Source organism: Esox lucius, chromosome 13, assembly GCF_011004845.1.
Source record: "Esox lucius isolate fEsoLuc1 chromosome 13, fEsoLuc1.pri, whole genome shotgun sequence".
In the NCBI taxonomy this organism is placed as follows: Eukaryota; Metazoa; Chordata; class Actinopteri; order Esociformes; family Esocidae; genus Esox; species Esox lucius.
Window position 1 is genome coordinate 17,197,787 of NC_047581.1, and position 26,489 is coordinate 17,224,275.

At 37.8% G+C, this 26,489-nt stretch overlaps 3 protein-coding genes across 17 annotated transcripts in view; all 3 read left to right on the forward strand.

Annotated features, from left to right (window-relative positions):
- Positions 1 to 595: 595 nt before the first annotated feature.
- Positions 596 to 6,042, forward strand: kctd9a (potassium channel tetramerization domain containing 9a). The gene is made up of 12 exons (XM_010875969.3): positions 596 to 812; positions 2,069 to 2,190; positions 2,283 to 2,326; positions 2,429 to 2,525; positions 2,629 to 2,687; positions 2,780 to 2,908; positions 3,074 to 3,141; positions 3,290 to 3,385; positions 3,478 to 3,627; positions 3,734 to 3,839; positions 4,826 to 4,959; positions 5,152 to 6,042. Exons 1-12 carry the CDS (start codon positions 765 to 767, stop codon positions 5,266 to 5,268), a joined length of 1,170 nt encoding a protein of 389 aa, XP_010874271.1. The 5' UTR covers positions 596 to 764; the 3' UTR covers positions 5,269 to 6,042.
- Positions 6,043 to 7,408: 1,366 nt separating this feature from the next.
- ankrd39 (ankyrin repeat domain 39) lies at positions 7,409 to 11,443 on the forward strand. Of its 2 annotated transcripts, none has more exons than XM_010875970.3 (4): positions 7,409 to 7,921; positions 10,415 to 10,518; positions 10,632 to 10,835; positions 10,940 to 11,427. In XM_010875970.3, exons 1-4 carry the CDS (start codon positions 7,780 to 7,782, stop codon positions 11,111 to 11,113), a joined length of 624 nt encoding a protein of 207 aa, XP_010874272.1. In that variant the 5' UTR covers positions 7,409 to 7,779; the 3' UTR covers positions 11,114 to 11,427.
- Positions 11,444 to 23,975: 12,532 nt separating this feature from the next.
- The window catches only part of fgfr1a (fibroblast growth factor receptor 1a), a 39,362-nt gene continuing 36,848 nt past the window's right edge, over positions 23,976 to 26,489 (forward strand). For 7 of the 14 annotated variants that reach the window (XM_020052711.3, XM_020052719.3, XM_010875972.5 and 4 more), the window contains exon 1: positions 23,976 to 24,693. The gene's annotated coding sequence lies outside the window, so the exon portion shown is untranslated. The remainder of the gene's footprint in view (positions 24,694 to 26,489) is intronic. The other 7 variants (XM_010875979.5, XM_010875980.5, XM_010875981.5 and 4 more) reach the window with 2 other exon arrangements.

Below are 26,489 nucleotides of genomic sequence, written 5' to 3' on the forward strand. Positions count from 1 at the left end.
CGGACCAAGGCTCTGAGATGCAACTAAGAAAATGTTAGGAAGATCCTACTAGAACAGCTGAACTTTATTTGTGATTAATCAGAGTCACTTTAAATGATGGCAGGTGTGTAGTGACTTCTATTTAACATGAGTTTGAATTTGATTGGTTCATTCTGAACACATTCACATCCCCAGTTATAAGAGGGTGTGCACACTTATGCAACCAGGTTATTGTAAGGTTTTTATTTTTATTTTTTCCCAGGGACTGATGAAGAGAAACAAGAAATCTTGTTAGTTTGATTTTACCAATACAGTTCAATGCAAAACACACAATTTCGAGAAGAAAGGAGATCTCAGAGGACTTCAGAAAGAGTGTAATGAGTGCACTTAAATCTTGGAAAAAAAGTTTAATTGTGAACACACTCCCAGAAACTGGGTTGGTATTGAGAATTTAGGTCCTCCCTAAAGCTGGCCCACACTCCTTTTACAGTAGGCGGCGGTAATGCACCAATAGCGTTGGATGCCAACCACCGTTAAACCCCACCAAAGAAGAAGAAGAACACACTCCAGTACAGTAGGTGGCAGTATAAACCTCTGTTTGCTCACTGTTGTACTACCGAAAAGGAAACAGATGAGGAGGAGGAAGAAGATTATTATTATTAATAATAATAATAATAGATACATTTGTATGTTAGAGTCGCACTGTAAAGTGTGCCAACTAGCTAATGATAGTCTACGATCAACGTTAGTTATTCTAGGATTAGAAGAGCATTTTCATTCACAGAATGAGAAGAGTAACACTTTTTGTGAACGGAACTTCCAAAAATGGCAAGGTGCGTGCGTACATTTAGCTTAGTTTACACAGAACATTTGCTAATCCGTGTCCTCATCTTGCGACGGAGTGATAGTTGTCTGATGGGCGAGATTAACGCTAGCTACACTAGCAAAATAGTTATTGTAATTCGTTATTTAGAATGTGTCTTGTTGGCTAGCTAATGTTACACGCTAACGCTAGTTAGTTAGTCCACTAAGAACAGGAACAAATGTAGATATTTAACTAGCTGGAACAGCGGTTTTTCAGTGGACCCCCAATATTTAATACAAATCTTTTCACCCTGCTATGCGTGTAGGTCGTCATTACTGACAGTGCTAGTAGGCCTGTGAGAATTAGTCCTTTAATATGCTGCAGGATTTATTCACTCATAAACCAAACGAATTCAAGCATTTTCAAGGTCTTAGTTGTGTGTTCAAGAACTTTAATTGTATATTGTATTCGACTTAATATAAAAAAAAACGTATGAAAAATGTGCATTAACACGTTAAAGCCTTTATTTCAAAATTTGAACATCTACTCATTCAAAGGTATTTCTTTCGTTTTACTATTTTCGAATAATAGTGAAGACTTCAAAACTCTAAAATAACACATGGAATCATATAGCAACCAAAGAAGTATTAAACAAATCCAAAAACATCTATATTTTAGATTCTTCAAAGTAGCCATTCTTCGCCAGGATGATGGCTTGGCATTCCCACAACTGAGTTTATAACACAAAGAATAAAAACAGGATTTCTGTTGTTTTGGAAGGCTTTGCATGAAAGGCCAAATGTTCTCCTTAATGAGAAAATTATAATCTCATTGCTGTTGCTGATTTAGCAGCATATGTTCCACGCTGGGTGGCGTACTTACTGATGGTTTCCACCTGGATGCAAGGAAGCTTCAGGAGGTCATTAATTTTCACAGTAGAGAAGCAAAGCACTTGGGGTGGGTTAACTTGAGCATGGGCAAGGGATTGAACCACAGGAATAACAAATGGTGGAAACACTGCTGAGTGATGCGAACAACCACCTTTTTATCAGAACTATCTAAAGTGAGACACATGCTGCTAAAACTGGTGCATTCACTATCGAACTCCCGGTCTTGCACACCTCTTCTATGTAATTGCCTAAGTCAGAATGTTATCATTGTAACTATAATATCTGTACTGTTATAACTGTATACGTCATGGTGAGCTTCTAAGAGCTACTAGCATCTGAGAATAGGTTTGCCCAAATTTTCTGTTTTCTGACATTAACTCTTTTCCTATTCTAGGTTGTAGCTGTGTATGGGACCTTGGCTGACCTGTTATCTGTAGCTAGCAATAAGTTGGGAATCAAAGCCTGTAATTTATACAATGGAAAAGGTGGTCTTATAGATGACATAGCACTCATCAGGTAGGGTACATTTCCTTCAAGTTTCATGAACTTGGAATATCCCTACTATTGCCAGTATTATGTTTACTTTTCTATACTATTCCTTATTATAGGGATGATGATGTTTTGTATGTCTCAGAGGGAGACCCCTTTGTTGGTGAGTTTTATAGTCTTCTCATTCTTTTGTGTCCTTTGGAAACCATTTGGTTCTGAGGAATTATGTGGTGAATTACCCCTGTAAATGCTGTTATTATCTTAGACCCACAGAATGCTGTTAGGGTTACAGACGATCAGCTTGGGGCACACACTGACTGGCTGACCCTTAATATTGGGGGTCGTCTCTTCACCACCACACGGTAAACAATGGAAGAGTTGTCCTTAAACATGAAAGTCACACATGAACATCTCTGTCAATATTATTGCCATCTACATTATTTTTTTCCACACATACTCTTACAGAAGCACCCTGGTTAGCAAAGAGCCAGAGAGCATGCTTGCGCACATGTTCCGGGAGAAAGGTAAATCATCCACCTCTGACAATGCTAACCTTATACATTACACCTTTTCTCTTATCATATCCCTGTAATGATGGCCCCTTCTTGCTTAACAGATGTATGGGGTAACAAGCAGGATGAACGTGGTGCTTACCTTATTGATCGCAGCCCAGAGTATTTTGAGCCTATTCTTAATTATCTGAGACATGGCCAGCTCATTATCAATGAAGGAATCAATTTACTTGGTAAGAGTAGCATGTTTTTTTTTCCAGAGCATTCATTACCTTTATTCTACAATAAGGCTCACAGATGTTTGTGATTACTTGTGTTGTGCATGTCAACTACAGTATTTACACTTTGTAAATCTTGAAATAATTTTGTCTGTAATCAGCAAATGGAATGTATTTCAGGGGTTTTGGAAGAGGCTCGATTTTTTGGAATAGAGCAGCTTGCTGAGCAATTGGAAGTGTCAATAAAGGTGAATAATTCACAGCCATAAGGATGAAATGCAAGCACACAAGCATATTTAAAATATAGAATAAAAAAACATGTGTATATATATATAATTGTTTTTTTTTTATACAGTTTACAGCTATTGATTAATGTCAACCCATCTTTATCTCCAGAATAACCAGCCTCCTGAAGACCATTCTCCTATCTCTCGAAAGGAATTTGTTCGATTTCTGCTGGCTACCCCCACCAAATCAGAGCTCCGTTGTCAGGTATAACACAACATATTTGCACAAAGAACAATAGGCTATTGAACACTAAATGCAGTCTACCTAAAATAATTATAACTCTCTTGGTCCAAAAGGGTCTTAATTTCAGTGGTGCTGATCTTTCTCGCCTCGATTTACGCTACATCAACTTCAAAATGGCCAACTTGAGTCGCTGCAATCTGAGTCATGCTAACCTATGCTGTTCAAACCTGGAGCGGGCTGACCTTTCTGGGGCCAACCTTGATGTGAGCTCACAACCCTTTCATTAGCCATTAGAACCTACTTCTTGCTGCATGTGAACATTTAAAAATGTATTATTCAGTAGGGTCTGTTTCTGTATTTCTGTTTCAGGGTGGTAACTTGCAGGGTGTCAAGATGCTCTGTTCAAATGCTGAGGGGGCATCTCTTAAAGGATGCAATTTTGAGGACCCATCTGGATTAAAGGCTAACTTGGAAGGTAAAACTTTTTTGTAGAAGAAAAACAAGGCATCAGTAAACATGTTTCCCCCTACGTTAGTGGCTTTACCTAACATACTAGCCTAACCATTGATCTCAATCAGTTTCATGGGGGTGTGTATTAGATCTTCCTGAGTTACAGAGTTAGACTGACCACTATGCTATGCTGCAGCTTGGCGTGACAAGCAAACTTTCCAAATACAAACATATAAAATGTGCTACATTAGGAAATTGCATATTATAACATAGACATTACAGTCATAAATGATAATTCTCCAGAGTAGCCTACTAATCATATAATCTCAATCCGCTTAATGGGGAAATACATTTCCATCTTCTGGAGTTATGCAGAGTTGTTTATAAGTACATACGTCCTATGGACCATCCAACAGGCAGGTTGTACTTTAAGTATACAAACATGGATATGGGGGTGTGTGGGGTGTAATGAAAGATTATATTTGTATTTAATTATTGAATCTTTTCTGAGTGGCAACGCAAAGACAATTTATTGGGAAACAAGAAACTGTAGGTATATGAACTTGTTCATTTGATTATGAATATACAGTATCTCACAAAAGTGAGTACACCCCTTTTGCAAATATTTGATTATATCTTCATGTGACAACACTGAAGAAATTACACTTTGCTACAATGTAAAGTGGGTGTACAGCTTGTATAAGTGTACATTTGCTATCCCCTCAAAATAACTCAACACACAAACATTAATGTCTGGCAACTCACTTTTGTTGCCAGCGGTTTAGACATTAATGGCTGCGTGTTGTTATTTTGAGGGGACAGCAAATGTACACTTATTTCCCCACTCACTACTTTACATTGTAGCGAAATGTCATTTCTTCAGTGTTGTCACATGAAAAGATATAATCAAATATTTACAAAAATGTGAGGGGTGTACTCACTTGTGAGATGCTGTATGTAAAAAAAAAAAAAAACCTGTATAACTTCTGGTGCAAATGTCTGTCTTATTAGGTGCCAATCTGAAAGGTGTTGACATGGAAGGAAGTCAAATGACTGGGATTAACCTGCGTGTGGCCACCCTAAAAAATGCTAAGCTGAAGAATTGTAACCTGCGGGGTGCAACTTTGGCAGGAACTGATCTTGAGGTAAGCAGAGGACTTTCACAATAACAAAAAGAAAAGTAAACAAATTGTAAAAACGGTCAGATACCATAAAGCACATTTTTAAGATGATAGTATTATTGCAGTTGCATTACAATGACAACTAAAGTTGATATCAAGAATACTGTGATTAGTACTCAGGATACTTAGAGTTGGTTGTTGTTCTACTCCTCACAGAACTGTGATCTCTCTGGTTGTGACCTTCAAGAGGCCAACTTGAGAGGGTCAAATGTGAAGGGTGCTATTTTTGAAGAGATGCTGACTGCATTGCACATGTCTCAGAGTGTCAGGTAATTCTTCACCTCAACCATGCACATTCCTCTTGGGCTCCGGTTGATTAACCTCATGGACGCCTGGCAACGGTCTTCATTTGCCAGCCAATCAAGCTTTCTGGACCCTTATGCAATACAGGTAGTTTTATGCACATCCCTGGCATTCCACCTGGTAAACTAGCTTTAAATCTCTTGCACTAGATCATACCCAGGGTTATCCGTTTCTGTTACAGTATGTAGTGTTATTGTCTTATTTTTCCCCAAAACCAAAATAAAATTATTTATGTAGCTTATCCAGAGTAGATTCTAATGTATGAGTTTAGGGTTTGTAGATGTATACAAACCTTCTTGATGTTTGAACATCAAAGATTATCAAAGTGCATTTAAGTTTTAAGTAAAGATGAATGGCCCTTAATACTGTGGTATAGCGTAGGCATGATGTGTGACTGTACAAAATGGAATATGAAAAGATATGCTTTATGATTTTCTAAACCAAAGCCATACTGTGGCATGATGAAAATGGCCAAATAATTTGCTGTTTCTGTACCACACAATTATGCTGTGGATTACATTTATGACTCTATGTTCAACAGAATTTCAAGTATGCAATGAAATATTTTCCTTGAATATTGCTGAAGATAAGATGTCTGATTTCTATTTGGTGTTCTCTATGAACCTACCTCCTGATTTGTTTTGCCCTTTCTGATCAATCTATAGTTGCATGCATTTCACTGTGTGTGGCTCCTTGTCAATCTATAACATTTTATTAATCATATCCAAATAAAGTTAAAATGTAGTTTTTATTGTGTTATTGTCAAGAACAAGTCGTTCTGGCTCCTATTTGTGTGAGGAACACAGTTCACTCTCAAAGAGACAACCAGTTAACTGAGCATATCATTTAATCATGTTTTGAAATGATGCTTTGCACACTTATGTCTAAGTGTAATTTTGTTTGACTCACTTGTAGGAAATCAACAAGTGGAACATGTTGCTTGTAACGTAATGTATTTTAAATCCAGTGCTTCCAAAATGTGGTAGTTGTAAAGGTTTCTCCTGGACTGTTATTGTCACAAACTCTTGTCAGTTCCTGAGAATGTCGGCATGTTAAAAGTCTGAATACTAACAGTGATTGGAACGCTGATGTTTTTCTGGCTGTAGGCGTAAGCATTAGAGATGTAATATTCTCTCTATATTCTATTTCCCAGTACTCTTTTGGCACGATATTGAAGGCAGTGATCACAAATTCTGCACCTTGAATATGGAAATAGTTTTCAAACTTGTAAGAAAGAAAAGGAATATTTATTTTGATATAGCACTGAATTGAAGAAATATGGAATAAAAGTTATTGTCTATAAAGACTGGATGGGTTTATCTTCCTCATGTGTAACTAATGCACTCAAACACAAACATTTCATTCAATAAATGACTTAAAACAAAAGTCACTGTGTTCTGGTATCTTTTCACAAACGTTCTAAAATTACTCCAATACCAGTTTCATTGTTGCTCATCTTTTGTGAAAAGGCTAACATACAAGAATTGAAAGGCTAATACACAAAAGAACTGTGAACTATTTCAAAGACGTGGATGTTCTTGCAGCTGTAATATATTTAAGTGCAAACTTTTAAGTCACACGTTCTTTTTGACAACCTGCATCAAGGTGGTCAGACAAAGGGCCACATAGGAACCAACAGACTTATTAAACCTAAATAGACCTGAGCTGCTTAGATGAATTAAGGCTACCTTTGCAGAATGGATGAGAAGTCTTGTTGCTGCTGCCTTCGGGTGGTGGTACTACTGTCACAAGGTTGCTGTCAACATTGTCAGTGTGGCATGAGGCCAAGGGAGAGCAACAGACTCACTGGAGTGTTCTTAAAGTGGAAGTAGGTCTATTCACTAAAGGTTGTGATAGTGCTTCCAATGATGGAAAGAATGCTTCTTTATTTGTTAAAACCAAGGCAAGCATCGCTGACAGAAAAGCAGACTCAATATTTTGTATTGTACAGTAGTGCTATCATTTTGTTTTGTCTTTTTGTTTCGGCACTTTCTATGGCTTGAAATGCAAGTGTGCCTTTAAGACAGTGGGCATGCCCATTTTAACTTCAGTATACCACGTTGTCAAAATAAAAGTGCCAGACAATGATAGTGTGTATATTAATTTCGTTGATGAGCAAACTATTATATTGAAAATAATGTGCAGCACGTATACTTCGAGTTGTATTATGCATAGCTTCATTCTTGTACATACTTGAGATGATTAATAGTTCCGAATTTACGGGTAATTAGCAAAAGAATAAGCTAAACTCAAACGTAGTTACTTTGAGAAATTCGTTCGAATCGTCTTGTTTTGTAAGGACAAGTAGCTACGAGGATTAGCTTTACTAAGAGCATTGCCGCGTTAGTGAGCTAGCTACAGTAGCAGGTCTTCGAAGCCCACTACTAGCAATACATACAAAATCGTGTCATCCTCTGAGAATGTTTTCCTTTACTAGCTTCATGCCATGCCAGCGCTACAAACTTTGGAAGACAGAAATACATGCAAAATAAGGTATTCCGATTGATTATTACAAGACCGACTTCAATGTCTGGGGTCCATCATTGTGGGACTGGGAGCTGTTCCCACCAAGTTTCGTACCCCAGTGCGCACCAAACATTGGATGAAATGGACTTCGAAAGAGGTAGATAATTACATGCTTTTTCATTCTGATGTACGTTTTTTACGCAGTAAAAGAATTTTCCATGTCACTGTATATTTTTCCATTAATTTAAACGCTGCACCGAGCAGCTTGAAATAAAACAAATTTTTTATTCAACTGCCTTTTCGAGCTTGGTTTCATAAGCCAGGTTGTGTTGAATGAGGAGCTTTAATTGGCCGAATATCCTATGTCGTGTATTCAAAAAGTGTTCGATCTTTTTTATGCATCATTTGGTATAATAACATCTGGACGACAGTGACATGGGCAATTCCTGTATTGACGAGTGTTAGTGGTAGCCAAAGTATATACAGGTGCTGGTCATATAATTAGAATATCATAAAAAAGTTGATTTCAGTAATTCCATTCAAAAAGTGAAACTTGTATAATGTATACATTCATTCCACACATACTGATATATTTCAAGTGTTTATTTCTTTTAATTTTGATGATTATAACTGACAACTAATGAAAACCCCAAATTCTGTATATCAGAAAATTCGAATATACTTAAGACCAATACAAAAAAAGGATTTTTAGAAATGTTGGCCAACTGAAAAGTATGAACATGAAAAGTATGAGCATGTACAGCACTCATTACTTAGTTGGGGCTCCTCTTGCCTGAATTACTGCAGCAATGCGGCGTTGCATGGAGTTGATCAGTCTGTGGCACTGCTCAGGTGTTATGAGAGCCCAGGTTGCTCTGATAGTGGCCTTCAGCTCTTCTGCATTGTTGGGTCTGGCGTATCGCATCTTCCTCTTCACAATAGCCCATAGATTTTCTATAAGGTTAAGGTCAGGCGAGTTTGCTGGCCAATTAAGAACAGGGATACCATGGTCCTTAAACCAGGTACTGGTAGCTTTGGCACTGTGTGCAGGTGCCAAGTCCTGTTGGAAAATGAAATCTGCATCTCCATAAAGTTGGTCAGCAGCAGGAAGCATGAATTGCTCTAAAACTTCCTGGTAGAAGGCTCGTTGAAAACACAGTGGACCAACACCAGCAGATGACATGGCACTCCAAACCATCACTGACTGTGGAAACTTTACACTGGACTTCAAGCAACGAGGATTCTGTGCCTCTCCTCTCTTCCTCCAGACTCTGGGACCTTGATTTCCAAAGGAAATGAAAACTTTCATCAGAGAACATAACTTCGGACCACTCAGCAGCAGTCCAGTCCTTTTTGTCTTTAGCCCAGGCAAGACGCTTCTGACGCTGTGTCTTGTTCAAGAGTGGTTTGACACAAGGAATGCGACAGCTGAAACCCATGTCTTGCATATGTCTGTGCGTGGTGGTTCTTGAAGCACTGACTCCAGCTGCAGTCCACTCTTTGTGAATCTCCCCCACATTTTTAAATGGGTTTTGTTTCCCAATCCTCTCCAGGGTGTGGTTATCCCTATTGCTTGTACACATCTTTTCCTTCCCTTCGCCTCTCAATTAATGTGCTTGGACACAGAGCTCTGTGAACAGCCAGCCTCTTTAGCAATGACCTTTTGTGTCTTGCCTTCCTTGTGCAAGGTGTCAGCGGTCGTCTTTTGGACAGCTGTCAAGTCAGCAGTCTTCCCCAATGATTGTGTTGCCTACAGAACTAGACTGAGTGACCATTTAAAGGCCTTTGCAGGTGTTTTGAGTTAATTAGCTGATTAGAGTGTGGCACCAGGTGTCTTCAATATTGAACCTCTTCACAATATTCAAATTTTCTGAGATACTGAATTTGGGGTTTTCATTAGTTGTCAGTTATAATCATCAAAATTAAAAGAAATAAACACTTGAAATATATCAGTCTGTGTGGAATGAATGTATACATTATACAAGTTTAACATTTGAATGGAATAACTGAAATAAATAAACTTTTTGATGATATTCTAATTATATGACCAGCACCTGTACATGGAATCCATGCATGTGCCGAAGAGAATTTCCAGTGATTTTATTATTCAACGTTTCTACTCCAGTCTTCACCAGGAATTCATATCCTAAGAAGAGGTGAAAAGTCCCTTCATTCTAGATCTTATCATTTGTTCTGTTAGCATGGCCCCTAGGAAGTCTTGTAAAATGCATCATCGCTTAACTAGATTAGTTTCAAAATTTCATTTCCATTTCCCAAGGCACCTTGTATCGCTATAGCATCAACTTTGTCAGCTGGTTTTACGGATTCATTTTTGTGTTTCATTAGGGATTCTTTCTCTGCATTTGACATATTGTGAAAAGTCACTTGGAACTACCTGTATAGGACATTTCATCCCTGCTTAGGAAATGAATGCCTGATAAACATTGTACAATACAATCACTTGGGGGCAATAATGGCATTATCAATCTATTTATTTGTGGTTTACTAACCATGCCAAGCACGGCCCTGGCTATCTGATTTGACCTGATTTGAAGGAGATCAATTATGTGATTATTCAAACAGATACAGTCTCTCAGTACACAAGGAGTTCTTATTAATTAATATTAATTTGAGTGATACTGTATTACAGGTATCTGGTCTGCTGCAATGGATGGAGACTTGGAGAGAGTCAAGTCACTTCTCAAGAAGGGTGTGGACCCTAACATAAGAGCTTCTGCCAATTATACTGCTCTGGTGAGGATGTAACCTTTAGGTTACAACTAAAATGTTACCTGTATGTTGTTACACTGAGCTGAGTTGAGCTGAGCCTTCTAACTATCAGTGGAATGGTTGTGATTTTCTTTCAGCACTATGCAAGTCGCAGTGGGCATGAATCTGTATGTAAGTTACTTCTTCAGAGCGGGGCATGTGCCAATCTCCAGACTCTGGGTGGGGCAACGGCTCTTCACAGATCTGCCTACTGTGGACATCTGGATGTGGTCCAGCTTCTCCTTCACCATGGGGCAGATCCCCAGATATGTGATGATGATGGATCCTCCCCATTACATAAGGTGCGGTACTAGTCAGTGATAAACAATAATAATTCTATAACTATAATGGTAACATTCAGATGTAGCTATGGCAGTACTGTAATTCTAATACTTACAATGTTTAGTATTTTGTGTGTTGGCACATGAAACAGGCTGCAGAGCAGGATCATGAAGAGGTCTGCAGATTACTTCTCCAGTACTGTCCTTCCCTCTGGGGCCACCCAAACAATAAGTCCCTGGTACCATATCAGTTAGCACCAGATGGACATTTGAAGGAGCTTCTGAAACCCCCACAGTGACTGGGATGTCCAGCTCAGCCAGATCTTTTTAAATTTTTTTGCAACAAGTGCAGCCCAAGGACACAGGTTGTAGACTAACGCCTCAGCATGTTCCTTGCAAGTTGCTTCCCAGAAAAGTTTGCTTACAATCTATTGGTCCACACACAACATTCTCTTATCTGGAGCACTGCAAACATTTGATCTTCTACCTGGTCCCTGACTTGTATTTCTTTTTGTTTGTTTTTGATTCTGAATTTTTAAATAGTATTCCTCATAAAAAAAACATATATTGATGTATAGTATATTGTGTCAATGTATGTATTTTCCTATGTACATCTTGGTAAATAAATGAAAAATCTAATATTTTTTTTAAGATAAAGGTCTGTATTTACAAGGGTCTGTATGTAACTGTTGCTATAAGAACTGTTCCTTATATTGTAGATCAGTGGTTCCCAAACTTTTTCAGTTACTGTACCACAAACAGAATTTTGCTCTGCTTGGAGCATGCCTGAGGTACCCCCTCCAGGTTAATTTTATTAGTAAGCCTATGGTGTCATGAGTGTTCTGAAGTACCCCCTGTGGATAGGCAGAGTACCCCCGGGGTCCTAGTACCCCTGGTTGAGAACCAGTGTAATGTAGATAGATGAAAACTAACCTTTTGGTTCCCCTGCCATTGTAGAAATCTACCAGCGACTAACTTTATTATTTATTTTTTTACAAAACATAACATGGTTAATTTACAGTAAATTTACAATGAATCACAGTAAATTTACAAACTAAATCGCTTAATTGCTGTATTTCTACATCTGTGTAGGTTTGATGCTTTCTGAAACCTATGAGGCTGGATAGAAAAACTATTATTTTTATCTTTTCAATGCAGTCTGCTGGGTAGAAAGAAATATTGGATGTGTAATGTTTTATGTAGATGCCTTTTCTCATAAGATGTAGTTCAGCAGGGTTCGTATACCCCATTTTTCATACCTAATCATTTACCTTAGTATGCATTCTTTATAATTTTTTGGATAATGAAGGAGGTAGTGTCATGATGCAATAACTGAAACAAAACTGAACTACAATAATTAGTGTTGTTTCAACTGAAACTTTTTTTCGGAGTAGCCCTGGGTCTTAATCATCCAATTCCAACAATACATTTCAAATTTTATCGTCTGCTTGTTTCATGAGCTGATCTCAACTGCTTTACAAAGTCTGATAAGGATGTATTTCATTTGCACATGATACCTTCAATTTGCCATTTGGACTTCAGTGCACATTTAGAATTGCCATTTGGACTTCCATTTGCCTTCATTGCACATCTATACATCATTATACTTAATAATTCTACATTTTGTTCCCTCTTTTTGCACTTCTGGTTAGATGCTAACTCCATTTCGTTGTACTGTACTTGACAGCTGTGGTGTTAAAGGCATATAAACTGAATTTAGACTGACTATTTTACTCCGTGGACATTTCAGCAGATGCTACGGGCATTCAGTTATTCCTCATTATATAACACTTCAATGTCACACAAACAATCGCATGTGTCAGCTGTCAAAAAACAGCAATAGCAGTGAATCCACATGCAGTGCAAAGCGTGTCAATGTTAAGTAGCCTTTTCCCAAGACCAGATCTATAATACAGAGCACTGCACATTACTAGTTAGTCAGCTATGCAAAAAGACAAAGAATTATACTGAAATAGCTTTTTAAGATTAGCACTAACTACTCACATATACAATCAGACTGCCAACTGACGGGTCGTGCTGCCGAGATATTTAGACACTGAGAGCTACAGCTCATACTTGGGTCAATCTGGCTAATAGTGGCTAAACCTGATTTGTAAAATGGTCAGGAAAGAAATGGTCGCGGCATACTGGTCTTATTTTTGTAGTGTTCTGAGTGCTTGCTTTGGATTTATACAAAAGTAATCAATTTCTGTCTGGGGGAGGGCAGGGTTATGTCCACTGCTGCCTTCCCCTGTCCCCCCCACTCAGCCCACAGCCAAACATTCAATCATGTTTATTTTAACATCAATCCCATTTATTTTTTAAAGCTTTTTTTTTTTACATTAGTAGTTGTCAAAAAGGGATTATATATATTCCATGCCTAAGACCCGAAAAGCAAACAACTACAAGAATTTTAATGCACAGTTGTTAGGACAAATTCCCTAGAAGCGGAACCAATGAAGAAACCTAGAATGGAGGGGCCAGTCCTTTTCTGGCTGTTCTGGGTGAAGATTATAAAAGTACATTATCTTTTTAAGTCACATTAATATCTTTGTGAGGTCAGATGACTAGCGAGTCTATAAATACAGGTGGGTTGTGTCCAGAGTCTTTAGGCAGAATCCAAATGTAGAACCAGATCGACAGGGACGACCAGGTGGCCTGTAAGGGGATTACAGCAGGAACCTGCTGGCAGAAAATAAACAAATCCTTTTCATCATGATCTACTTGTGCATAGTATTTTTGGAATTATGTTTTTTAGTCTTTGGGCAATTATCTACCAGCTTTTTAACACAGTGTCAGGTGATTTTGGCCCATTCTTATTGGCAGATTTGCTCCAGGTTGTTCAGGTTAGTTAATACGCCTTTGACTGGGCCATCGCAGGTCATTCATCTTTTTGTTCCTGTGCTACTCCAATGTTCCTTTCACTTTGTGCTTAGGTTGTTGTGGACCGGTTCACCATTACTCTACTATAGAGTGATTGGTGGCCTCTGTGACTTTTCTCACAAGTCACCTTTGAGTGCTGAGTTTTGAGAGACTGCCTTTTCTTGGCAGTGACTTGGTCGTGTGACGCAGCTTCAATAACCTGATTATTGATCCAACTGAGCCTACTGAGATATCTAAACAAATGGATGTTACCTATCTATACATTTCTTTATATTTCTTCATTCACAGCTTGACCAATGATACTTCAACTGTAGGGTTTTAATCCAAAACATGTGACAGCAAATTTAATGGTTCACAGGTTGAGGTCAATGATAAGGTTACAGTGCTCTTGTTAGGGCTATTTCTTTAGTTGGTGTAAACTGGAAACGTCCAGCGCACAGGGGTTAAATAATCAAACATGTAAAATTTTTCACCAATCTAACCAATGTTACCTTACAATATTTGATTGTGAGTCTCAGAGTTTTAACATTACAAACAGAACAAAATGTACCTTATGAAATTCAGGACAATGAGGCCATGCATAATGATTTTCATTGGATTTTAAATTCTGTAACAAAATACTGTAAACAACTGAATAATGTTTTATTTATTTAACTTAAACCAATATAATATGAATTTTATGTGTCCCATGCTGGATGGAAAATACATTTTATATTTCCTCGTTGGACACCGTTTTTTGAGAAGTGCTTTTGTGTATTTGAACTAGACAGGTCAGATTGCTGTAATGTTAGCTACTGAAAAAGCTCTCCTTTCATCAACTTTCTACACAGCCATTCCCTGGTCTCCCAGCTGCTTGACCAAAGCAGAGCGTTTCTTTGTGGGCCTAAAGTAATCAGGTAAATGGCTGGCAGATGGGCACACATTTAAAAGTGAGCAAACTCCCAGATGCTGGCATGAAAGACTGCCCCATATTATCTAATGTGCCTTGACTGAGAGGTTTTGGGACAAGAGAAGGGCATCATAATCAAATCTAAGGGGACTGCTCCTCAGAAAGCTAACATAATCTAATTCAACTCCACTCCCGCTTCAAAGCAGCATGTTGTCTGGTGATTGAAGTGATGTTGGAAATCATACCCTCTGACTTTTGAGGTTAGCTGGTGATTGAAGACTGCACAGGATCTGCTCCAGGGGCTACTGCCACCCTCAATCAGCATTGTCGCAATCTGGGGTGTTAAAATGAAGGTGTCAGATACACCTCAACATGTGTTCCAAATAAAGTTAAAGTTCCTCATGTTCTCAGACCCTGCTATAAATACTTGAATTAGGAACTGTGATCATAGCATCCTCAAGAAATATATTTAGAATTGTATTTTCTGGATCAAAAAGGATAATAAAGCGTGGCTCAGGGTATGACATGTGTTACAGTAATCATCGAGACTGGCCTGTCGTTGTGGCTGCAATGAAGAAAAGGTCACAGTACACCCACCGCGACCACGCGCTGTGGAAGCATCACTCCCAATCATTTCCAATCACAATATAATGTGGAAAAGCAATCTGTGCAGTATGAAGCTGAACCTTAGCGTTTCATCTTGTGAAATCGCTGGTCGCCAGCTATAAGCCAACCAGAATTCTTTTTTTTTTATTTGCTAAACTAAATCGCTAGCTAAAGTACATGGTTTTGCTTGCGTGTGCGCAGAACTCATCGTCAACACAGCATTCTCTACTGAGTAGTCTGTGGGCATGACAACTGCTAATTGGGTGGGGTGCTAATTGCTTTCACATATGAGCGCAAACAAAGCACCTATATATGCTCAAGCCTTAAAACATTCAATCACAAATGATTATTGGCCCATAGAATCAAAAGTTAACTGGCTAGAGGATTACTATCCCCCCATTTAACTAGCCTACTTAAATTAAAAACAAATGTAGAAAATATGTTCACCTGGCTGTGGCTAGTTAGCTAGACTTAAACATTTGCTAACAAAATGCACAAATGTTTACTAATATTTACAATTCAGTTCACCTTCATTTCTGTCAATGTCTAGCTAAAACAAAGTGTGCAAGGCTGAGAGTCAATGCCCCCTCCCCAATGTGAAGAAACAGCGATGTGGAAACTGGGTTGCATACTGTATTTTTTGTGGACCATTTTAATGATATTTAGGCCACAATGTGCTGGAATTGACAGATATCTGTTGAATATATATCAGAATGCAGCATTTTACCATACAGATATGTTTGATTAACTTTCTCCCAAGGGAGCCCAGTCAAGGCGATTGAGAGCCAGCTTGATAGATTGGATGCTGGGGAGAGGCTTATAACTGACTTTATGTTTTTCAGAATGAAAAGCACAGCTCTCAAACTGAAACATCATTCACAACTTGAAAAGCACATTAAATATAATAGGCTTTCACTTAACAATTACAAAAGCAAGTACAACATTTTACATTTGAGTTGAGTTGTAGTTTAATTTTGACCAAAAAAAACATTCCGTATTAAATTAAATGGGTGAGACTTTCAAGGCGGTAAGTAATGTTCTTACTTACTGCCACGGTTGGGCCATGGTTTTCTGGAGTTTTTGGTGGCACATGAAGGGAACCTGACCAGCATAATTTTTTGGTAAAAATCTTAAAAGGTATTTACTGTTAGTTTCTTAATAAGCTAAGCTGTCAAAGGTTTTCTCAAAGTTTTTATTAAATCACACAAATGTTATTACATTATGTAGGGCAGTGGCGGTTCTAGCTTGTATGGATCCCTGGTCGAACCCCTCGTTCAAAAGGTCCACTCACCATTTTGATTATCATTTAAAAACAAAGTCCATTCCCTTGCCCTTTATGAAATTGATAATGGCAGGTTCATGTAGCTCTTCTTTTGACTTTCAATCCGAAATGTATTTTTTTATTGAGATCAAAGTCAGGGCTGACAGCAGGGCCATCACCATCCTTATGTACACACAGTGCAAAAAGCTAGCCAGCAAGCTAGGATCAAGCCTGAGAAGACAAGACAAGGCTGGCTATTGGCTCTGAATTAGTGACGTATACTTAGGTCCTCCAGATGGCGGTGAGACGTCATACAATTATCCCACCTATTAACAAGACAATTTAGTGATTGGTTAATTCTACTGTCATTCCAAAATACTGCTCTAAATGAAGTCAACGATCTTGGCAATTTCTACCAGGATACTACCAACGAAAAATTCAATCACTGCATACGCAATCACTCCATTTTGCCTTGACTGTATGATAAATAAGAAGTGCCCATCAAGCCAATCCAACTTGTGGGAGGTGCTTCAGGAAGCATGGGGAGAAATCTGTTCAGATTACCTCAACAAATCGACAACTAGAATAAAGGTCTGCATTGCTGTAATTACTGTAATGTCATACCCGTGGTATGCTCTTTTTCATCAGCTAATCAGCATTCAGGATTTAAACTTTTTTATTTTATTTAACCCACCTAGATGAATTGGCTCACTTGGTCTGCTCAGTCATTTGATGTTTCAGTTTCTAGTTTGGTTACATCAGGATTTTTCAGATAAGGTAGGCAGTGCCTCAGAGATTCGGGATGAAATAAATAATAATTTCTGCTTATTTAAAAAATTTTAATAAATGTTCATGAATTGATTACTATTCAATACACTGTGAAAATGAATTACAGTGTTTTAAGCAAATTATTTATTTGCTTAACACACTGAAAACAACAGACACTATAGGCTTCTATTAAAGTCAGGCATCCTTAAAACTCCCAGCTTTTACTAATTTACATAATTATTTGATTTCGGTATTCACTTCCATCATTTTATTCCATTTATTTACCCCAAAAATGTGTTTTCAATCACGCTCATATTTTTGTTGTTTTTGTGTACCTCTATTTTTATGATTTATATTCTCCTTAGTGAAAGCACATTTTCTGCAATTCTTACTTTTGCCACTAGAGGGCGATCGGTAGGGGATGCCTGGAGGTCTTTACTGTAGAAATTGTTGACTGTTCAGGGATGTTGTATAGCAGTTTTAAGCTGTTAGCTGCCAACAGTTGGCAATTAACTAGTGATGAAAAACAGATATAACAAAACCAAACATTAAGCCTTGTAAAACAATTCATGATAGATTCAGTGAATTTGAAAGAGCTGTTTATTTGCTAACTGGTCATTGCCCAGCTACTAAAAGGGACCAGCATTTTAATTTAGATTTTACAGTATTATCACAGAACAGATTTGTGTTAATGGAGACTTTATTCATGATTATTCCTTCTTATTAATGATTCCTATCTGCCATCAATATTAAAAAGATGTATAACCAGTGAAACTATATACTATACTGATCTTACAAAGACAAAAAATCTGGGAGTATATAAAAGGTGGCTGCTATGAGAAAATAGATGCTCAGTGTGAAGTTTATAACTTAAGATACATGTACAAATTAATTTATTGCTGTACAAGTGTACTGCTGACATTTAACTTAATGTTTTCATCTGTGATATACTGCATCTTTAACAAGTTAAGCATTTTAACCCCAGGTGATCATCAGACAAGCCTTAGTGGATTACACCTCTATTAACTCTGAGTAGCTTGTGGAAATCCTTGACCATATATAAGAATGCCAAAGAAGAATGACTGCAGGGAATGTCCCATAGATCCTGATGGAAATTGCCAACAAACAGACTGTACAAAAGCCAATGTACATAATAAATTGTTGCAGGGATATTACCTAAACCCAGCTTGCAACTTATTTGTAGGAAGCTCACATAAATGTATGCCAATGTTTCCCAGCAGGTATGACTACCAAACAAAAGGAGCATTACCTCATATGATGCATCACAGAGATGGATGAAGACATCAGGGTAAGATTTGATCACATCCAACAGTATAATGGCTCAGTTTTTGCAGACAGACAGCCAATTGGCCATGCATGTTGTAGGATCTTAGAATTATCTGACTGCGAGGATAACATCCCAACATTTGGGTCATGGACAATGTCTAATTCCAAATATTTTATAGGCCTCTTAACCATGTGACCTACACTTATTACAGGGAATTTAATGACAACATTTCAGCTGTGAAAATAGCCAACTTTACAACAAATATACACCTTAAAGGGGGATTTCACTCGGTTGGTTTGTATGAAGTTTGAGAGACTTCTAGGTCAGTGAGATTTGTTTCACACACTTTAGCCAGAAGGAGTAAGGGAATGACATTTGTTTGATAAACAACCCACTCTATAATGTCAGAATGTGTACAGAAGTACTAATGGAATTTGGAAAAGAAAATCACCATGTTTTATTTAATTTTTCAAATCCTCAATGTTTTACCGGCACAATGAGTCAATTTTATATGTAGTCCCAGTTGTCCTTGATTGATAAAGCCATTGGATGTGTTGTTCCCAACAGCAGATAAATGTACAAGGTGTCAACTTTTTTGCTTTTTGTAAATTATCAGAACTGTATGGAAATAGTACTTCCTGCTTTGGCCCACTCGGCAGGTTTTCCAAACATCATCCGAGTACACTGACTGGGTGCTTCTAGCTAGCTAGCAAACTAACTTTCCATTATATAACACAAAACAATGGCTTGTCATAATCCAGGAGGCACTTTTGGAAGTGTTCTAACATGATGACGTTATGTCAGTAGTCATCCTTTATTTGATATATCCTGTACTTCAATGTGTTCTAAGAGGAAGTAGTTCTGAATCTCTTTGTTTTTAAGAGGTGAACCAATGTGTCTGTAGATCATATTTTGCCAATCCTGTTCCTTGAGATCTACTGACCTGTACATTTTCACTCAAACCCCAGTTTCAATTTTGTCACTTTTTTTTGGAAATCTTTGATGTTTATTTTCAATTTTTGTCACTAAAGCCAATTCTGAAGTACAGTATAATGCCACTAGGTCACTTAACTCACCCATTTAAATGGCTCTGATTTTAGTGCAGGGATTTTTTTTTTTAATCCCCCCTTCAGTAAAATAAAATACATTTTAAGATTTATTTGGTTTTTTGCAAGGATCTTTTTTTCTCCTGACTGGGACAGCACAATTTTTTCCTTTTTTTCTCATTTATGGTACTTTTCTTCAAGCCCTTAAAGGGCGTGCTACCTGTGCTGGTCAATTCGTTAGTCCTAATGTCTTTGACCTGTGTAAGCCTAACTGATATTCTAGGGCAGCTGGCACAGATGCTGAGAGCAAAAACGTCAGTGTTTAGTTTTTCCAATTTAAAGGTATATTTTGTGTAGTCTCTTTGGGGCACATTATACATTTGATTAATTTAGCAGAACAACTTACAGTTAGTGCATTGATCTTAAGATGGCTAGGTGGACGAAAGGTACAGTGTACAGTATTTAAACATCATGTAGACTTTGCGTATTTGATTTCTTCACAGTGTCTACCAATTGAAACACTTGTTCTTCAAGTACAGTATTATGTTTAATTTTACTTTTGATTCTGAATCCTGCCCACAGGTGGAATTTATTTCCTTTATAAAATTATTTATGGAAAATAGAAATTGTCTATAAATGAAAATGAACTTTGATTAATTCAGTGTACAGGTCGTTAATTGTTTCCAAAATGAAAGCAATTCCAAAAATTGTGAATAAAGGAAAAACTTTTTGCAAACATATGTTCACATTGGTAATCTCCACTTAAACACATTTGTTATAACACATTTGTAATAATGGTTTACATCTGTGTCCTAATGGTCCTGACCATTAGTTTGTAGTAAATAGACCATCTGTCAGCAGGTGGCCATTTATATGCGGATTCCTGTCTCTCGGTTTGGAGCCCAGCAGGTTCCTCCAGGCCACTCAGAACTGGCCTGACACAAAAGGGTCTTCACTCTGCCTCAGACAACAGCCTGCATAAAGACCCGGAAAGCCACAAACAGTGAGATGTCAAAGACCAAAGTAAGGTTGGTAAATGGATTTGGGGGCTGTGTGAGGAATTGATGCATTGCTATTGGATGGATAAGGGCTTGTTTTGGGTATAGTGACCAGATTGACAGAGTCTTTTTTTGCTTATGAAAAAAAGGATATTTGTACTTGGCCAGTGACAATAGAAAGCAAATGGAAGGGAAGCATAATTAAACATCTCTTTCAGATGCGGAGAAGCTCGTATGGAAATAGCATGCAAACCAATCTGGGTCAGATATTCTTGGTAGTGAGCATCAACTATACTCTCTGTTCTCATGCTGATGTGTGGTTTTACCTCCCTTTGGTTTACTTTGGCAGAAGGCATTCATGGGTTTAACAGTATCCAGACTATTTCCTTACTTTGAAAGGAAGGAAAGGGTAAAGAGAACGTAGTCTATCCTAAACCAGTATCTACGCATGGACCATTGTGCAGCAGAAAACGCTCAAAGGAAGCATACATCAAAGGCTTACAGTGCAAGTTCAGAAACTTAGATGATACTTATTTCTTGGGGGTATGCTTCATAAAACATTAGATAACATGGATTTAAGTTGTATTACTCCTTAATGGCACTTTTCATTCTCCCTCTGTTGTATTAAGCCAACAATTCCATCAACCCGAATCCCTTCTTTGCCACACACTTGAGATTCCCATCCTAGGGTATCCACAACCTGCTAAGAACAGACTTTTCTTTTTACCCCCTTGTTGTTCATACATTTTTATTTGACCAGGAATAACTACAGGAAATATGGTGCGATACTTTTCTTGTACAACAAAAGGAACTGGGCTAGTAGCATGGAAAAAATCCATAGGTAAGATGTATTATAATCACAAAATAATAAAATAATTGAATTTAAAAGCAAATACAAAGATTTAAAATATCACATATATCAACTTAGTTGGAAGGTTTTTTCTTGAAATATCTGATATTTATTTAAATTTGAAGAAGATAAAACTTTAAACACACTGAAGGCAGATTTGGGAAAGAAAGAACAAATAACAGCTTTAAATGGTTTAACTGATCAAAAACAATCAAAAACAAATTATATTGGTTCTCAACCAAGTCTTTGACTTTATTGCCCCAATACCTATGGAGGGCACCGCAAACACAACCCCATTTCCTAAAAAGTTGGGCCGCTGCGTAAAATGCAAATAAACAAAATGCAGTTGTCTTGGTACTATTTTTAAATGATTTGCACATCATTGCATACTGTTTTTCTTTACATTTTACACAGTGTCCCAACTTTTTTGGAAACAGATTCTTACATTTAATTATAATTTCATCTAATATTCTGGATCTTTTTTTTTGGGGGGGGGGGGTGTTCATCAACATTATAAATAAAGTACATAAAAAATACTTGTGCTTTGGTCTAATATAAAGTCACTAAAATAATAAATTCATAATACTATAGAATAATATATTTGACCTCCCTTTTTGATCTATGCTTATATGTGATTATACATGTGACATTAAGAAAACCTCAATTATCAGCCATGTGTTGCAAATTAAATTAGACCGAATACACGGGTAGAGGTCACATGTCATCAAAGGCCATGTGAAGTCCCTAAATACAACATGTGATCGATCAGAGAGAGAGAGCAGTGGCTTTTATGTTTGATCAAAGCAGCTCTTTAGTGCTGATGATCTCAAATGTTCACCATCCATTTCCTGTCAATGGTTTTAGATGTGACACACTGGATTAGCTTGTTATTGCCATGGTTTCACATGTATGTGCATCTCAAGCAGAGAAAGGAAACATAGCAATTCTTCACCAGAACATCAAAGATTTCAATTGTTATATAAATATGATCACATTATTTAAACTACTGTCAGATGTAGGGTTCTTCAAACCCTACATGCTTTTTCATTGCCACTACGTCATGTGAAGGGTCAGTAGTTGTGTGGAGCTTGGGGTCCAGCAGCAGCCCCGTCCGGCACTCGAAAAAAAGGCAATAATGTTTAACCCATGGCACCTGTGGGGATAATTATCTCACTCCCTGTCCCCTATAAAACAAGTGCCACTTCGCAGTTCAAGGAGATCAGCTCTGATTTAATAAACCATACCTCCCTGTTATGTGAAGACTGGAGGAGGAGGGATCCCTGCCATTAGGAGAGGTCTGCAGCTATCCTGTGCCACCAGAACCTGTGCACTGGCTTCATAGATTAGCTCTTGTTAAAATGTGTGCACTTGTTGCTTGGGACTGTAATACAATCAATGTTATCCCCTTCTGCTTATGTTAGCTGTGTTTAGACTGTAATGAAAATATCCTTTTAGACTAGAATTGTAAACCTCCTTTTGAAAACTGATTTTGTATTTTTTCCCTCCCTTCTGTCTCTAAACAGTGCTTGTAACAGCCAACCTTGTGCCATTGAAAAGCAATTTAAAATGAGAAGCTGAGATTGTTGTGAGGTTGTTTGCTCATTTATTTTACCACCAGTCCCACACAGTTTTTTTGGTCACCCCCAAACCATTTACATTTATTTCTAATTTGTGTAGCCCTCTTTTCCCTACTACCCCCTATTCAGTGGCCTTTTAAAACATCAAGAGTAAATGGGAGATAAAAGGTGCCTTAATTTACTATACGTACAGATAAATGACTTTAAACAATTTTGTCAGACAGCTTATGACTTTTGCACAGGACTAACTACATACAGTGCAATCATGCCTGCAGAGATGTTTTCCTTTTGCCAGCTAGGATTAAACCATGATTTGGGAGTTTGTGAAAAGTCCAGATCATCAACACTGAGGATTCAAAAGAACATCATATATTGTATGTTATAAAATGAATAACTGAATCAGAAATGTAGTTTAGTGGACATTGTATTACTCTGAAATGTGTTGTCTGTTTGGGTGCACTGTGTGGTCGAGTGTGCATATACAACCATAATGCATGTACAACTTTAATCCTATAATGCAAACAGTATGCTGAAAACTGTGGTTATTGGCGGGTATAATCGCAGGATAGATGCATTTTCAGCATGGACATTGCCATTGAGGGCTATGTTGGACTTCCAGGTTCATTAACTGACCAGGTTGAAATCATGAGCATAATGGATGACCATTCAACTGGTTGAAGTCATGTATCAACTGATGAAGTTGGTTGTGGACAATATTTTTAGATGTCAGAAACACTCCCTTCAGAGGCACCAGAATCGCGGCCTTATGACTGTTTTTTAATCTGGGTCGGACACGCCGCTCTGTTGATCAAAAGTAAGACATAATTCAAAGGTTTGTATTTTCCGTAAGGGACAAGAGCTTAACAGATTCCCTCCTGTATGTTTCGCCCTGCCATTACCCCAAAACATGGGCCAATTAGATGTCTTTCTGTGGGGCACGCTACGCTGGGCGGGGGCAATGAATAGGCGTGTCTAAGACGGACGTCTGTTTTTTTGTGTGTGCTAACTGCAGGGAAAGAGGTGTTTCGGATGGTAGGGAGAGCCAGGTTTAATCTGAATGATTCGCAGCGATGGTAGGGAACGCTTCCACGAGTCCGGAATCTCGTTATCTGCACTGTATGCAGTCATTTGCCCGGGGGTGGTCGTTGTTTGAGTCGAGAGACATTATATAGACGTGACAGCACAATTAAACAAATAACGTTACTTTAGACTCTTCCGCACATTTAAACCCTACTAAAGGAACTTTTGGGCATCGGAGTCGGTTTGACTAATGGACTCATGAAAAACGACGAACGAACCTTAATTCTGTCCTCTTTAAAAATATTTTTATTCAGTCATTTCTGCAGAAAGGTAGAAGTCGAATAAATCACATCATATTAACTGATGTGGGTCTATTCTATATCCCCCCTCCCCCCTGCGTTTTCACCTACTACAGTGACGTTGGAGTTCTACGGTGTGGAATTGCGGCACGCTCTTCTCCTCGGCAAGGTTTCTTTTGATGACTATTACTCATTGTTTTCGTTTGGGCAAGTATAACTGAGGGTAAACTGAAAAAGTAAACATGTTGTGAAATTATCGTTTGCTTTCGAAGCATCTTAACAGGATCGCGTACAATAAACTACTTTGGAAATCTTTTGAAAAGTTTTAACATCAAATCTCGGACTCTGAATCCGACATTTTTCTACACTGGAAGTTTCGTCGCCACTCAAGAAGGTAAGTCATTTTTGGGGGGGAGGTGAAATCATAATGAACACAAGTCCCGCTAGAAATAGGCCTACTTTTACTAGTCACGTATCTAACATTACTTAAAGCAATGTTAGTTATTCATCATGTGCTTCACGAGAGACGCTGAAAGGACATTGGAAAAATACGTAATCTTAGTTGAAAATAATTATAGGCTACTATTTTTCACTCGGCTATCTTTTCATATTCACATTTTATTTTACTGATACTTTAGATATTTGTAGATGTTTTCCCCCCAGTAAATTGTATTGACAATATAGGCTTAACTTGTAATGTAAATTTTGTCATGTGCTAAATTGGTTAGGATGAGCATGTGGGGTAGGTGGGGCAATTACCATCTATGGATGCTCAGTCACCTCATCAAACGCCAGGAATTTTAGAATAGATAAGATTAGTTCTCAGTAATGTTTTTTGGAATTTCTTTTGTGGTTTTCCCGCTTAGCTTGTGCCTATATTACGATTAAAATTCCCTTCCCTCAGTGTGAAGGATTAGTCGCCTTCTTTGTAATATTTTTTTATCTTATAATTCCAACCTTTTCCAGAGATTTTAAATTAATCTGTTTTACTCATTTTGCCATGGGGTAAAGATTCATTTGAGCAGCCTTAAAGCAAAAAAACGCAAGTTGCCATGGCATGGTATGAATGAAAATGACCAAGTTGCTACAGAGTTAATGTGTACATCTATGTATGTATGTTGATTTTATTTGAAGCAGCAAACACCTTTATGTAACATGATACACTCATCGATCCCACTCCCATTCACAAGGTCTCTATGTATTGCAAGGAGGAAAAATCGTCCTTAGAGGAGCCCAGCAAGCTAGCTTGTTTAGCTTCTCACAATGCCATATGAAATAGGCTAAACTGATTTATTATGAAGAATAGATGTACCTTCGTAAATATATTTTTGCTTGCTGTCTTTGTCCGGTCTCAATGCACGTTTCGTCTAGGGTACTGGAATCCTGTAGCACTTACTAATGAAACGGAGTAGACTACTTATAAATTCCTTCCACTTGTGGATTTTGACCTATATGTATAGAACTAAATGAAAAAAATATGGAATTACTGTGAAATGCACGTCGTATATATCAATAGATATTGAAAGGGAACTGTTTGAAGATTATGGGTAAATTATTTGACAGCTAAGAAAACCGTAGTGCACCTAACATGATACTGAATTCGAACTGTTGATTAGATTCTACATTTACTGTCCATAGTTGTAGCACTAGTTGGTAATGAAATATGAAAATACTTGAAATTAATTCAGTACTTCAGCTGGTGCTGTACTGCAGTGCTCTGCTGTATGTTGTATATGTATGTTTTAGTGGTCTTCGTGGATATATTCAAGTCTGATTACCAGTATTACCGGTATCCTGTGGGGTTGGATATTAAATGTTATTGAGCTTTGTATCATTTGGTGGACACATCAGCAAAACATTTTAGACTGCTTACTAATTCTTTCATATTACTGACTTAAGAATAGTCCATTGAACTGTAGTTCTGTTTGGTCTTTCATTTTGAAACACTGACACTACAATCAATTACTGTAAGGTGACATTTTTATTTTGGGAAATATTTCATTTAAAAAAAATATTGTTTGCGTAAGTTTTGAATCCCTGTACTCCGATTGCACAGATTTAAAAAATGTCTGTAACTGGGACAGTTACGTTGCCATTGCCACCCACCTGCGAACCATTAAAGTGTCTATCACATTTTCTGGGTAAAAACCAGACCGCTCAAGTATCATTGGTCAGGCTTCTAAGGGTGGT

Excerpts from the sequence above, each read along its gene's own strand:
- kctd9a (XM_010875969.3), top strand. The coding sequence starts at position 765 with ATGAGAAGAGTAACACTTTTTGTGAACGGAACTTCCAAAAATGGCAAG. Across the intron at positions 3,142-3,289 it reads AATTGGAAGTGTCAATAAAG|AATAACCAGCCTCCTGAAGA; the intron begins GTGAATAATTCA and ends CTTTATCTCCAG. Across the intron at positions 3,840-4,825 it reads ATTAAAGGCTAACTTGGAAG|GTGCCAATCTGAAAGGTGTT; the intron begins GTAAAACTTTTT and ends CTGTCTTATTAG.
- ankrd39 (XM_010875970.3), top strand. The coding sequence starts at position 7,780 with ATGCAAAATAAGGTATTCCGATTGATTATTACAAGACCGACTTCAATG. Across the intron at positions 7,922-10,414 it reads TGAAATGGACTTCGAAAGAG|GTATCTGGTCTGCTGCAATG; the intron begins GTAGATAATTAC and ends ACTGTATTACAG. Across the intron at positions 10,836-10,939 it reads GATCCTCCCCATTACATAAG|TATTTTGTGTGTTGGCACAT; the intron begins GTGCGGTACTAG and ends TACAATGTTTAG.